Source organism: Perna viridis, chromosome 9 (assembly GCF_037379345.1).
Source record: "Perna viridis isolate PV_CMFRI_1.1 ecotype Kerala chromosome 9, ASM3737934v1, whole genome shotgun sequence".
Taxonomy (NCBI): Eukaryota; Metazoa; Mollusca; class Bivalvia; order Mytilida; family Mytilidae; genus Perna; species Perna viridis.
In genome coordinates this window covers 32,811,001-32,826,440 of record NC_142453.1, presented here as the reverse complement: position 1 = coordinate 32,826,440, position 15,440 = coordinate 32,811,001, and the positions used below count along the sequence as shown (strand labels likewise).

The 15,440-nt window shown below is 32.2% G+C and overlaps 2 protein-coding genes across 15 annotated transcripts in view; one reads left to right on the top strand and one right to left on the bottom strand.

Annotated features, from left to right (window-relative positions):
• The window catches only part of LOC148607878 (uncharacterized), a 30,403-nt gene extending 15,236 nt beyond the window's left edge, over positions 1–15,167 (bottom strand). For 4 of the 14 annotated variants that reach the window (XM_088546558.1, XM_088546563.1, XM_088546566.1 and 1 more), the window contains exons 1-15: positions 14,876–15,167; positions 13,876–13,918; positions 13,013–13,066; positions 11,477–11,548; positions 10,900–11,053; positions 8,592–8,734; positions 8,043–8,131; positions 6,962–7,150; positions 6,176–6,579; positions 4,642–4,776; positions 4,044–4,087; positions 3,496–3,656; positions 2,871–2,955; positions 2,239–2,410; positions 733–756 (exon numbers count right to left, since the gene is read on the bottom strand). In XM_088546558.1, the coding sequence (XP_088402684.1) occupies positions 733–756; positions 2,239–2,410; positions 2,871–2,955; positions 3,496–3,656; positions 4,044–4,087; positions 4,642–4,776; positions 6,176–6,579; positions 6,962–7,150; positions 8,043–8,131; positions 8,592–8,734; positions 10,900–11,053; positions 11,477–11,548; positions 13,013–13,066; positions 13,876–13,918; positions 14,876–14,934 (1,828 nt within the window). In that variant the 5' untranslated portion in view covers positions 14,935–15,167. The remainder of the gene's footprint in view (positions 1–732; positions 757–2,238; positions 2,411–2,870; positions 2,956–3,495; positions 3,657–4,043; positions 4,088–4,641; positions 4,777–6,175; positions 6,580–6,961; positions 7,151–8,042; positions 8,132–8,591; positions 8,735–10,899; positions 11,054–11,476; positions 11,549–13,012; positions 13,067–13,875; positions 13,919–14,875) is intronic. The other 10 variants (XM_088546564.1, XM_088546567.1, XM_088546569.1 and 7 more) reach the window with 4 other exon arrangements.
• LOC148607876 (uncharacterized) overlaps positions 1–15,440 on the top strand; it is a 184,396-nt gene that overhangs the window by 135,974 nt on the left and 32,982 nt on the right. The window lies entirely within an intron of this gene.

Below are 15,440 nucleotides of genomic sequence, written 5' to 3'. Positions count from 1 at the left end.
CAAACAATAAAATAGGTAATGACTGAATGTGAAGAATTATGAGCATATGAGAAATATATTCAACACTGCAAATAAGCCATTTTTTCAAAATCTATTCATAACTTTGGTTTAAAACTAGTGAAATGAGAACTCATGGATTTCTTTGGTTTGATTGGTTCATAAAGTTTTCAATTCTTTGTTATCACTTGACAATCTACATGTGTATCTTTTCAAACAGAATACAGAAAATTAAATTTGTGCTTTGATTGATTCCAAATTTTCTTAAGTACCTAACATATCCAGTTTATCTTTGGCTAGAAAATCAACATGAAGCTAAGGAACTATGCATAGATTTCAAAGCATTTATGAGTGATCTCAATTAGGAGTTTACATCATATTCACTACTTCCTTTCAATTCATTAAAGTTCATTTCAATTAAATAAAAATGTCAAATCTGTCAAGTTGTACATCAAACTACATGTGGATGTAAATTTTAATATAAGGGTTTATCTACTTGGCTATGTGTTCTCAACATTTCTATATGCTATTTAAAACAGTGCTATATTTTTAAGCAAAGTAGTATTCTACAGGAAAAGCATTAAAAACTATTTTCTTAATCTGTAAGGAGAAACCTAAAACAAACTTTTGAAAAACATCCTTTTTTTTCCAGAATTCTAAGAAAGTAGTGAATCCTCAGTATTCTTTAGACAAACTGTAAAAAAGTGTCACACAACAGGTTAAATATGAGTTTACCTGGTTGTCTCCTATTGCCATTATCTGTAATACAATTAAACCTATGGACCTAGCTATACATGTATTTGGATTTAACAATCTTACTAATGTTTTTACCTTCCATAGCCAACAATAAAGCAGCTGTTGGCAAAAGCAGGACCAAGTGCTACAAAATTTGAAAAACTACTTAAGTCTGAGAAAATTCTCAACTCTTTAAGACGTCATCAATTTCGAAGATTTTGAATGTTATCACGGAAGTTAAGAATATTCTAAGATTTAAGTTTTTTTTTCAGTTTTGTGGCACTGGGGTCATAGGTAAACACAAAAAGGAAAAGTAATAGTTTTGGTTGAAGTTTTAAGAAAAAGCAGGTTTCTACATTAAAGTAGAAGAAAAAAGTTTATTACTGTGAATTAGTAAACATAATGTCAACAAATTATTTCCTCAATTCAACATGAAATAGCAGTGTTGGTTGGCAAAGCCAACATGAAGACATACAAAATAAAATTGGCTTATATAAGGTAAATAATCAAAGTGAACAGTGGAAAGAGAGAACTCAATACTGAGAAAATACAAGAAATGTTAAAAAAAAAAAAACAAACAAACAAAACCAGAAAAGGAGGCCTCATTTTTTTGCCTTATGGCCTTTGTCTGGAGCACAGAAATACAAGTTCAGTTGTTAAGAGACCATTATATGGAGAGAAAGCCCCAGGAAAGACCATAAGCAAAAAAAAAATGAACTCCATTTCAGTGTTTTATAATTCTTTACTTTATTTATAATTTAGTTTCCTTTTACATTGTATATATTGCTGTTGTTTTTATATTATTCAATTTTACCATTAACTGAGCCACATCACAACTTGTTCTTATATAAGGTGGCTGATGCTGATCTTCAAGATTAAATTACTTCTCTAAGTAAGACTTTCATTAATTTACAGACGCCCATAATCTAACCTTTGAAAAAATCATACTAAAACAACATACAGCAGACAAAAACTTCAACAGTAACTATAAACATGATACAGAAGACATTAAGACAATTCTTTCAATACATAGTATTACATCCTGATGGCACTTTTTATATCAAAATATCAAAATGCTGGCATTTTTCCCGTAAGTCTGCAAGTGTAGTCAGAAAGATGTTTTAAAATTCCATAGTTGGCTATATTTTCCTGTATATTTCAGAATTAAATTAATTACCCAAGCTAACAGAAATCATCTGAACACAAACATTATTATACTGAATTTGATATAATTTGTACTGTGAAGATACCTCAGGGCACTTCAATTCTTTTTTCAGGATCATTATTTTCAATGGAAATTTTACACTTGCAGTTAATTTTTGTAATTCACTGAATCTTGATATGACAGAACCCCAGCTTACTATGCGTTATTTATTTTTCATTCATGATTTGGTTGAACACAGAAACAAAATCCCCATAAACAATAGTAGTTTAACAATAAACATTATGGCATCTGGATGCATTTACTATGATACAAAAAAAAAAACAAAAACAAAACAAATCTACCTCGTTTTGGTGGAGGCCTTGGCTGTGCAGTCTGCTGAAGCTGCTGACTAAAGTGAGGTTGGTGGAATATTACAGGCTGTATCATTGGGGGCATTGCTGGTGGCATGGGCTGTAAGATAGGACTCTGTGTTTGGGGTCGTGGCGGAGTCGTCACTTGCTGTGGGTGCTGTTTCTGAGATAAAAATTAAAAGAAGTTTGGATTGGAAGTTTACAGAAACTGAAATCTTGACAATCAAACACAGTATATTAAATCACATATGTGTGTCTTCATCAATTACAGATTTCTCCAGAGTACCTAATGCACTTATAGGGTGAAACAAGTGAGATGTCCACAGAATACATATATTGACTAAGTCTTCTGGTTTCCATCCAATGTACATAGTATCAGGTTAAAGATAAAAAAAATGGTGGATGTTGGCTGAAAAGTCAAATTAACAAAATGCAACATCGAAATTTGTATCATTACATTTCAGTGAAGCCAGAACAACTGGAAATTTCATCAATTTTAAGCAATTTTTTACAATAATCTTTGTAAAAACTAACATTAAACTATTAAAGTTTAATAATTAGTTTTATCAGTTTTTATACAGAAAAAAGATAAACAAGACTGTAAATGAATTAATAAAAATTACCATACTCACTGGCTGGAAGGATTTTGCACTCGGATTAAACACAAAAGATGGGGCATTTGGATTAAGTTTTGATGTAGTCAACACACTGGAAAAGAAATATTTTATTAGTACATAATTGAAAACATTTGATCATTTTCAGCAATGCCTTTGCTTTGTACTATGTATGTACTTTAATGTAAATTGAAAACTAGCTTTTTTTCCTATCTTCACATTTAAATGAAAATTCAAGGGTCATATATGCAACAATTTTTTACATCATTCTCAAATGCTACTGACTAATTGTATTCAAAGCTATCATAACTCAGGGTTTATCTAAGTAGCCCAAAGGACTTTCTGATGAATAAATTAGGTAGTATTCAAAATTATCTTGCAGCCCTATCATATTGTATAGTAAGATTTTAAGAATAAATTTAGGTAGTCTAAAGTACTACCCGTTAAAATTTATAGGTAGTCCTCTCTCAAATTAGGATGGCACAGGACTACTGTTAGTGTCAAACCCTGTAACTGTTGACTTATTTCAACTATTCAAACATATCAGTTTCCATTAAAGTTCTTCCCAACAACACTATTCATTAAATGAAAAAATATCACAATTTCATAAATAAAATCAAGGGATATAATTTACTTCATGTCAGGTTTATCCTCTTGCGAGTCCTCCTTTGAGGAGGAAAGGTCAGATACAGCAGAAGGAGCAGGAGATTTCACTTTATCATCTTCCTCTTTTTGATCAGACTTTGTCTCTGCATTCTCTTGAGATGTTTTTGTTTCTTTAGAGTCATCTGACAGCTACAAAAATTAAGACATCATTACCATGGTTACAGGCTTGCACACTGCTACTATGAAAAGGAGCCAATTCGAATTCTAGAGAACTTACGATCGGGAATAAAAGTCTATAGTGTTTCTTTAAAGAACCTAAAAGAGCATGCTCACATTCACAACAAGTTCATACATATTTGACACTCAGTCCCAAAAAGTGACCCACCCCATTGGAGTGATTTCTTTGAAAAAATTAATCTAATCTAGGTTTATTTGGTTACCAATACTTTCAACACACTATCTGGTACATACTGACCCCTGTTCAGGAATCTCTTGCCACAGTGAACAGTTATGGTCAGCTTAAAAATGCATTACAATTTAACATTAGGCTATGTTCAAAACTCAGTGAGCACTCACCTTGAAATTCTTACTGAATTCTTTCAAATCTTGCAATAATGCCGCTGCAAAAATAAATTACTTGAATATCAAAGAACAAGAAGATTCCACCTTGCTGATATATTTCCACAATTTAAAAGATTTCAAACCTGTATAAGTAACATCTATTACAAAAATTAAAGATATGCAATTTTTATTTTTAACTGTTTTGTTCTCATGTTATAAATAATGATAAAGCAAACTTGGAATTATTGATAATTTTTTTTTTATCTCAAAGAAGATTTTACAAGGTCTACAAACAAAGCGGAAATTGGCAAAATCGGATTTGAAATAGCACAATTCTTCTAAAAACCAGAACAAAATCAATCCTGTCATCTACACAGGTTTCCTAACAGTTTTGGCTATTCTGGTTGTTCCAAGTTTGGATTACCTATATCCTTCAACAAAACAAGAGTGAAAAAAAAATTTAGGAAAGACGCATTTAATATCAGTGAGCACAAGGTAACAAACTCCATATTCAAAATTGTTGTAAGGCTTGATCATGAAATAAACACTTGACTGACACTACATGTTATGTTTATAGATTATGTGTAATTCACATTGAACTATCATGCCATACCTTGTCCCTTAGGTGTAGGGTTCTTCCTCTCCATTTTAGACACCGGTGAAGTGTGAACTGGTTCTGCCTTGTCAGTACCAGCAGACAGGGCATCAGGACTAGAAGTTTCATCATTTTTTACTTCCTCTTTTCCATCTAAAATGTACAGTTAGTGCCTTTTTTGAAAATCACTTTAATAAATTAAACAATGAATACATCTGAACATTGTGGATATTCAAGAAGCTGAAATATATTAATATCATTAAAAAAAAAGCTTCAGAAAACTCTGTTTATTCAAAGTACAGTCGACTCCACTTAATCGCATATCGCTTAATTGCATAATTCGGTTATTAGCATAATTTTCTCCTGCACAAAACCATTTCCTATTATTCTATTAGGGGAAAAATCGCTTATTTGCATAGGCCTTGGAGGTGCATTTCGGTTTATTGCATAGAGAATTTTGCCTCGTCCAGGTAAAAACAGGTTTTCCCAAATTCTATTTTAAGCCTTCGGGTCATAAATATGTCAATCATATTTATTGTTGTAAAAACTAGATTATCATCAATCAGGAGGTGTTAATAATGGATTAAAAAATCATGGACATAAAGACAATATAAATGATTTCTAATTACATTAAAATAAACAAGTACCTAGGTGAACAATGACTTCTGACGACATGCCGAACATCACCTTATGATGCGGCTTGAGGTTCGGCTTGGGGTCTTTTTTGTCCCTATTTAAATTCTTCCGACTACAAATGATTATCAATGTAAATTTAATTTTCTTTAATGAGCTGAACAGTTTTGAGTGAGCTTGGGTTACTAGGCATAAATATACGAAAATTAAAAGTCATTCATTCAGTACAATGTCTAATGAAATTCAACTACCCTAAGGTGCCCCATACTATCCACTCTTCATAGGAATATATCGAGGTCAATGACGCGTATAATACACAACTATCAGTGTACAATGAGCAGAGGAATAAAAACACACAGACCATTTCAAAAGCCCAAAAACTGCTAACATTGATGATTATTACACTGAATCCTGCCTGAAATATGAAATATGGGATTTGCTTTCGTAGAAAAGTCAGGAAATTACTTGACTATTTATAGATGAGAAACATGTGGTTTTACTTATAAATACACACAGCGTAAAGAAGGTCAATAAACAAGACAAACACAATATATATTATTATTTATTGATAAAAGAACAATACAATGAGAAGGTCTATAACAATTAAATACCAGATCAGAAATGTTGAACAGTGATATCCCTGGTTGATCCACAGTATCGTCGTCTTACCTGAACTCGCACTTCCGGTAAAATCGTAATTTCAGTTATAAGAATAGCCCGGTTATTTGCATAATTTTTACTGGCAAATAGGCTATGCAATTAAGCGGAATCTACTGTATAAGATAATCACTTTCGAAGTGGTATACAAAATGTATTGCATTTGAGCCACATTAACATATACCACTTTCCAACAGAAATATGTTATAAACAGTAATTACAAGTAATGACAAATTAAATTGAAACATAATAAAAACCGTACCATTGCCATTTACTTTAACATCCTCTCTAGACTGCTGAGCAGCTAAACGTGGACTGACATCTTCCCTAGAGTGCTGAGCTGCTAGTCTTGGAGGAAGATCCTCTCTTGAATGTTGACCAGTAAGTCGTGGGGGCAGATCTTCTCTTGAAGACTGAGATGCAAGCCTAGGAGGAATATCTTCTCTTGATTGCTGAGCAGCAAGTCGAGGAGGAAGGTCTTCCCTTGAATGCTGAGAAGCCATCCTTGGAGGAAGGTCTTCTCTGGACTGCTGCCCAGCAAGTCGTGGAGCAGTAGGTTGAGGAGGGGGCTGATGCACAGGTATACGATTGGGAGCATTGCCAGGTGGACCATGTCTTGCATTTCTCTGCTGATTAAACTGATTTCTCTTCCCAGGAGGTACATATCTAGTTAAAACAGAAAAAGAATAAGAAATATTATCTATTAAAGATAGAAAAATATGAAATATGAAAATTGTTTCAATGTAATTGTTCAAATAATTAAATATAAACTATTTCAATATGAATCAAATGAGATACTACAGCTACAAAGAAAAAATACTGCCAAAATCTGTTTTCATTTGTTTTGTTTCAATGACTGTGCACCTTAGCCTTAACTTGTACTGAAATTCAATCATAATTCATGACTTAAAAGGACCACTGAATATTTTCACTGCATTTTATTATCTTTCAGTTCTTTCTTGTTAGAATATCATAGGACTAACATGTGCAACTAAAAAAGAATAGGACAAAACCTTTCTTGACTGCTGAAGATTTTCATTTTACTTACTTTCCAGGATTAGATGCTGAGCTCTCTGGGCGCACTACAGCACTAAATTTAGCTTCTTCGTCATCTCCATCATTTTCCAAGTCAATTCTCTGTTTGTAACCATCACTCCTTTCAATTTCTTGAGCAAGCATTGCTGCTCTTTCCTCCTTCTCTTTGTATTCTTTGGTATCACGTTTTTCCAAAGGCACCCTGTAAAAATTGTAGTTTATTTAATTCATGATCCAAATTCTTCTCAATCTAAATTATAAATCAATCCTAAACTTTAGTAACACCTCAAAAAATGTGATTTAAGGAAATATTTCTAAAGCACCCTGTTAAAAATATAGCTCACTCAATACAAGATTCAAGTTATACTTAGACCATTTTAGGAGGTATACAAAGCAGAAATCGGCAAAATCAGAGGTAAATATACAGTAAAAAATGAATCGTAACGGTAAAATCCAATTTTAAAACAGCAAAATTTTGCTAAAAAGCAGAACAAAATCATCCAATGTTATACTAACCCTAAATTACAAATCTATCCAAAACTTCAGTAACACTTGAAAATATGTGATTTACAGAAACTGAAAATGCCTAGATTTTAACATGAAAATAAGTTTTTTGTGAGAAATAAGTCATGCAGCTGGACTAGAGATACAGAATGATCATATAAGTGTTATTATATTATCATTAATTATTCAAACATATAACACGATTTGTTTGTTCTGTGAAACAAGAATATGTACAATATAGGATTTGAATTCTGTATGAACAGTAAAATGGCATGTGGCAAGATATCTGAACTAGAAAAACTAAGAGCAAAGGTCACTTAAGGATACCTCCAACTCATTCAAAAACCATAGTAACTATATTGGCAAATGTAAGTTGTAAATCAGGAAGTCGATGTCGCTTTAGTCTAAAATCTAATCCCATGATAAAGCATACCTATATACAGCTTTTGTCAAAATATCAAGATGCTGTGATAAGTAGTTGCAGAGAAACTTTAACAAAAAAGTTGAGTATGGACAAATGAATTGATCAACACCAGATTCATTAGATTCGTTATTTGCCTCCTGTTTTGGGGTATAACAAAGATACATACGTATATTGGTGAAGTGAGTCATCATAAGTTGATTTAACATTAAACTGTCTTTCATTAATGGAGAACATGTCATTGGGATCCCAACCATTCTGAAATAAATACAATATTTTCATGAAACCAGATTTTTTTTTTATATTGTTTCAACTCATGAAACAAATTGCTGGAACTTATTTCTAATAAACAAGGCCAATCGAAGTTACTTCGTGTATGATCATGCATTTTTCATGAAAATCAATATTAGGGCAATCCTTTTTTTTTCACTTAATAATAGCCTTCAAATATCAGATCTTTTTTTTATATTATCCATAGCATGAGAATTGGTAAGGAAGGCATTTTTTGTTTGTGTTTAAATGAAGTGGCACTAAAAATTAGTTATTACACATCCTCACAGAAAGAGCATAAGCCAGAAAACAATGAAATTATTAAAATCAGCACCACTAAAAATTTATCATACTGTAGTATTTTACATCAAAATGGACAATAAATTGTTTTTGTCAACAAAGAAAACCTACACCTATACTCCTATAAGTGTCAAGAAACAATACATACTGATGATGGTCCATCTGTAAGCCCTCCTCCTCCTCCACCTCCATGGTGTGCATCACAATCTTCAGGTTCCCATGGAGTTAGCTCCCTTAGCTCTTTCTCCCCAACACCATTCTGTTTAGTTATTGCAGTATCAGTAAAAGAATCTACAAAGAAGTTTCAATAGCAAAAATGAATTTTGCTTATATTGTTCTGAAAAATGGAGCACACCTTCTCCCTTCAAAGAAAATGCTTAATCTTTCCCCAGTATTGTTTTTTTTCTGTATAATTGAAACAAAAATACTTGGGGACTTCTAACATGTATTTTGTTGATTAAATACTAGTTATTTTCATTAATTTAATGTCTGAATGTTTTTATCAATGTTTCGAATCAAATTCTTCAAATATGCCCTAGTTGTCAATTTGCAGTTTTTCAAGTATGATTTTATAGCCACCAGTTTTTGAAAAACGAGAATATTCCCATGTACTTTAATTTTTTTTTAGAATTCCTACCCTGTACTAGGAAAAAACCATAGATGAAGTCCTACAAAATTTAAGAAGTGTCATGACCTGCAGACAGTGTTCTAGAATTATTTTTAATTTTAGGTTTTTATGGGAAAATTCTAAATGAAGATTAATTTTCCTACACTCAAAGTTTGCTTTCCAAAATTAACAATCTTTTAAAAATTCCAGCTTTCTTCTTGCCATGAAGGGAAGCTGGAATACAATATACAACTTTCCCACACCAACACTGCACTTGCACCAGGAAAGTGGAATCCTAGAACACATCATAGACAGTGTGTAAGCTCAGTATTCTAGGATTTTTTCTAAAATTTTACATTTTCATGGGAAAACTCAAAATGAAGATTAACTTTTCCTCACTTGAAACTTGCTAGCCAAAGTTAACAAATTCTTTAAAAAAGATAACTTTTTTACTTGCCAGAGGGAAAGTGGGGCATAATAATAAACTTTCCCACACCAAAGCCACACTTGTCCTAGGTGATGGGAAAGTGGAATCCCAGAACACTGAAGCACGTGACAAATTAAAGTAGTATTTATTGTGGTAAGTGTTAATGAGAAAAAGGCAATAGGTAAAGCATGTAGTAGTATGGGTTAACGTGTTCAGTATACCACTAATTAGGAAGCAACTTAAATGGCTTACAACATATGCCCTGTCTATATAAAGCCACATACAACCATCCAGTGGCAGTCCAGATTTATCCCTATGACCTCAAATAATGAATCAAAGTGTTAGCACAGGGGGTTTTTGATTCTAGTAAAAATTTCAAAAGATTACATCATGTAAAACAAATTTATAATCATTCATTTGCATTTCCGACATTATTTAGAACTATTTTTCCAAATATGTTTAAACTAAATGTCTGAAGTAAAAATTGTAATTGATAGTTAAACAGTATCCAACTTCACACACACTTATAAATTTTGTTTCACCTTTTCCCAAATTTTTAAAAAAAAAATCTGTCCTAAAGTTAATTTGCAATCACATTCAAAAGTATTTCAAATTATTATCAAACACTGTAGCTATACTTAAACAGAACTTATTTTAGCTTAAAAAAATAATTTCCTTGGTCAATATAAGACTTCATAAACAATACACTTATAACAATTGAATTTTCCCACCAATTTTACTGGCTGCTCTTCACTTCCTGTTTATTAATCATAAAATATTGATGATAGGATGGAGATTTTAACAAAATATTTTATTGAGTGGAACTAATTAGCACATTTAATGCTTCTTCACACATTACTGCAAGAACTTCATTCTACCAAAAGAAGTGCCTCAAATCTTCCATTAATTTGAAGACTAGATCTTATTTCATTTGTAGATATAATAGATTATTATTGTGCTGAATAATTGCCTGAAACATATTTACAGATTATAAAAGATGTATTGAATGATTAAATTGAATTACATTTGGACTATACTTTTGTGTAGTGTCCAGAAACAGTTCCAAGCATGAACCAGTTACATAAGGTATTTTGATTACTAAAAATCCCAAAATCCCAAAAATAGTGAAGACCCACGAAACAGAAAGTTGATATCAAAAAACAACCAAAATCACTTCCAACATATAGTTATTTATAGAAATACACAAACCAAATTTGAAATCAATCAATCCACCGAGATCTGAGATAATTGTGCCAAAATTCATACATACAGAATGACAGACAAAGTGATTCCGATTAAAACCACCCACTTCTTGAGTGGGGGTATAAAAAGATAATACACTTGTTTCCTGTACTAAATGTTCAAATTTAAAGGAAAACAAAAATATTGAAGTACCCCATCTTTAAATTTATTATTTATTACCTTTGACGGCATAATCTAGGTCCACATCAACAGCTGTTATCATCAATATATCAGCACAGTTAAATATAATCTTGTCTTGTACAAGCTCTCGGGACGGAATATTATTGTTCCCTGTGTCATCTACTTTATGAGCCATCTCTAATACAACGTCCATCTAGAAGAATCAATATTACATGACATGCACTCATCAAATACTGTTCACTCTCAAGGGTTTGTGAAATAAGTTAAATGCAAAATTAGAAGTAAAAAATATACAGCAAAAGAGAGTATTAACAGTAAAATACAGATAAGAACAAACAGAATTCTGATTTAAAGCAAAGGAAAATTAGGCCTTCAAAGATAAAAAGATTTAATCTTGTCATGTTTACCGAGTACTAAACTCCTCAAAGACGCAAGAACATTGTCTTAGAAAAATACAATTATTAAATAGATCTTTTTAAAACGATTTGATGGAATTTGCATTAATCAAGTGCTGAGCCAAGAAGCTTTTCACAATATGTATGCTGACATGTGTCAACTGTGTGTAACTTGCATAGACATACAGCAAAAATTACTGGAATATGGATTACAATCTTACCTTGGGACTACACGTTTTCAGAATTCCTTCATAACATTTTCCATTTTTGACTTGTAATTGAACACAGCAGCCCTAAAGTACAACATAAATATCAATAATTAAAGAACCTTAGTAAGCGTGTTCACACACCTCGCGCGTCCCCATGTTGGATAGTCAAGTACATTTAATCGTTAAAGAAATACATGTAGAAGGACCCCAATAAAAAAAGGAATTAGAGTGTTTTTTGAGGCATTAGAAAAGATTGCAACAAAATAAAATTTAAGACAGATTTTTGAAAACGATTTTTTCTATATCTTCTAAATTCTGTTACTCAGAATTGTAGTTTCCAACTCCAGATTGTGATTTCTTTGAGTTTTCATTGATCCAAAGTAAATATCATTGTAGCTGAACAAAACATACACTTGACCTGTGACTTATCATACCAAAAAAATCATGTCAATATCTGCAAGCATTTACAAAAAAAGTCAGGAAAACTGCTATTCCTGTGAAGTTTGCTACATTCAAGGCCTGTAATTTTGGTAAAAAGCATTGGAGCGGAATCAAACGTAAACTTGACCAGTAACCGTACAAAGCATGTCAACATCTGCAAGCATTTAGAAAAAAAGACCAGAAAACTGTTATTTCTGAGAATTTTGCTAAGTTCAAGACCTGTAATTTCGGTGAAAATCATTGGAGCGGAATGAAAGATAAACTTGACCTGTAACTTGTCATGGTGAACTTACAGACGGGTCAATTAAAGAACCTTAGTAACCGCATTCACATACCCCACACTGTCCCGTGTTGGATACTCAAGTAAATTTGTAAGAGAACTATGTGTAGAAGGACCCCGATAAAAAAGGAATAAGAATGTTTTTTTAGGCATTAGACCTTTATCTTCTAACCAAATTCTGTTACTCAGAATGGTAATTTCAAACTCCTGACACTGATTTCTTTGAGTTTTAGTTAATCTCATAATTTAGTAAATATCGTAGCGGAATAAAACGTACACTTGACCTGTAACTTATCATGGTGAACGTATATACCAAAAATCATGTCATAATCTGCAAGCGTTTAGAAAAGAAAAGTTTGAAAAATGGTTATTTCTGTGAATTTAGCTAAGTTCAAGGCCCATAATTTGGGTTTTAATCATTGAAGCGGAACCAACTACAAACATACAAAAAAATTAAAAATTCCTGTTTCCTGCACTCGACCGACCATCTGAAAATGTTGTGACCCGAGATTTTTTTGGGGGGTTATTGGATGTCTTTTTTTTTCCGGATTGTCAGACAGGAATCGTTCCATATATTATTGTGAACCCTTGTTGTTAACACATGTCAAACCACTGGAAGTACTCTGATATTTTTTATAATGTCAATCGATAAATCTGACATTAATGACCAGAGTCATTATTTGAAGATGGCATCTGCTGTCTTCACATTAACAATAAAAAATCTCCGACCAACCCATGTTGGAAATAGAAGGTCGGGTTCTGGAAACGAAGACATTTTTAAGGATGGCCTTATTGATACATCTTGATTTGTACATATATTTACTTACCACAAGGGAGGTTGCAAGGTAGGTAAATCTAGGATTATTAAATATTCCCTCATTCTGTAAAATAGAGAAAAAAAATCAACACCCACATTAAAATTGAAACTATAAACTGAAATACAATGGAAAACTGTTCAATTTGCATTCATGCATGTACCATGTACACTTAACATTTCTTTAAAATAGTCTAATTTATACCACTGTCAACTTCATTTATTATACTGTTAAGTACTGCAAATAAAACTTCAGCAGATAGCAATTACTTAACGATGTTAACATAAATAAATGTAACATGGTTTTGTACTTAATACTAACTAATTCAAAATCATAAATTTGCTCAGCAGTAAAAAAAAAAACAAGTCAGCAACTTAAATTGAATTGTGTAACCTGTTACACAACTTTTGGTATTATTAATTTATTAAATGTAACATTAATTTTAAGACATTTTCTGTAGCATTAACAAGCCTAAATGATTTGTAATGTTTGCATAAAAGCTTTCAAATGCACAGGGCCAAGTATAAATGAAGTTTATAAAACTCAAAAGGGGGCTTACAATAACACAAATAAACCATTTGCCAAAGTTTCACTGACATGGTTGGAAAGGATTTAGAGAAATAGTCTGGAAACAGAAAATCATCTGTTTTTTTTTGTACAAAAAAGTCCTGTAACTCAAATTAAAAAAATCTAAAATTGATAAAAATCGATAGGGAGCTAACACCAATGAAAAGAAACAATTCACCGAAGTCCCACAAAAATTGTTTCCAGCACCTTTGAGTCATTGTGCAAGAGAACAAAAGACAGGCACCTGAATACTATTGAAGGATGAACTTAGTAAGCATAATAATTCTTGCACATTGATATTTACTTACCATAGGAACATTTTTATCAAAACTTCCTCTTCCTTTTGGAGCTCTACAATATAAGTAGAATAAAAATGCATTCATCCCTTTCTGTACATGTCCCAGCAGTAGTCAAGAACGTTAAAAATCCCATTCGTAATATCAGGACAAAAGGACTTTACTTGAATTTAGTGAGTTTATACAGAATTATTTTCCTTCATCATGTATAATGTCGGAATACAGAATATGATTTAACAAGACTCTAAAGTCTTTGAACAGTCTCACATTTGGTCATATATATTAAGGCAGGGTTGAGTAAGAGTTATATGTACCGTTGACAAATGTTTATTGATTCTCATTGAATGAATAGATGTCGTGTATATTGTACATGTACATCGAACTGATACCTCTCCTGGACGTATTTGCAGGGGTGACTATTGTTGTGTCTAAATTACTTTTAGCTATGATTAGCTAAGGCATAAATTATCGAGTTTAGCAGTTTACCAGTGCTAAATGTATGTTAACAATTCAAAATATGGTTTTCCAAAATAAAGTAACAAATTCTGTCTAAACATGTTCATCATTTCTTAAAATAATTTGTGAGTGGTCAAAGTGACAAACGATAGCCAATTCACTAAATAAATAATGTAAAATAATATCACAATCATCCCTCTATTTAAGTTATGTCAATGTACACATACAAAACATCTGACTGCCTGATAATATTATGAAAACTGCATAACTATACATTGATTTCTGTCGAGAACCAGTTCAAATTCAATAATGAAGTTTCTACCAACAATCTCCACCACTGATATACATAATAAATGAATAATTAAATCAAGTTAAAGAGCAGTCAGAAAATGGCTTGGCGACCATGTTGGCGACTGGTTAATCTACGTGGTGCTGAAACTGAGCATGAATGCACCAACATGTGATATGATGCAGATCTTCAGCTGAAATTGTTATGTCAAACGAGGGTTTTGTAAATTTTCAAAAATACTGTGAGAAATTATCAAAATAATCGCACCTGTTACCAGTGTTGGTGTTGGGTCGATGGGGTCGGTTTCTCTTCTGAGTGTTCATCATGTCGACATGGACGTCCTGTCAGGTCGTGTTTTTGAAACGATTCCTTTAAAATCACGCGTCCATATCGATACAAAATATGTACCGATTAATTATTTATTTCTCGAGGTTCAAAGAAACAATAACTACTAGAGAATCAGAAACACACACGTGAAGTAATAGGTCTAAAAACAATGTTGATTATTCTGCCACAGGCTGCTTTGCGGAAGAATATGCTTCTACTATGGAGGATGAACTATTTATGACTTCGCATCTCGTCGATGGAAAACTTTGTTGTCAAAGATTCGGGCAAATTATCCTCATTTTTAACTAATGAGTGTTTTACTCATACTATTTCATGTTGTTAAATTGAAGAAATGATCCCCGAGAAACTATAAATGAGGACTATTTTTGATAAATTTCTAATAGCAGTAAAACGTCTCAAAGAAAAAAACCAATGTCGGATATCTGACCTGACCTTATGATCTCACTCTTTTATTGCAAATCTTTTTTTTTCATTGTAGCTTTTT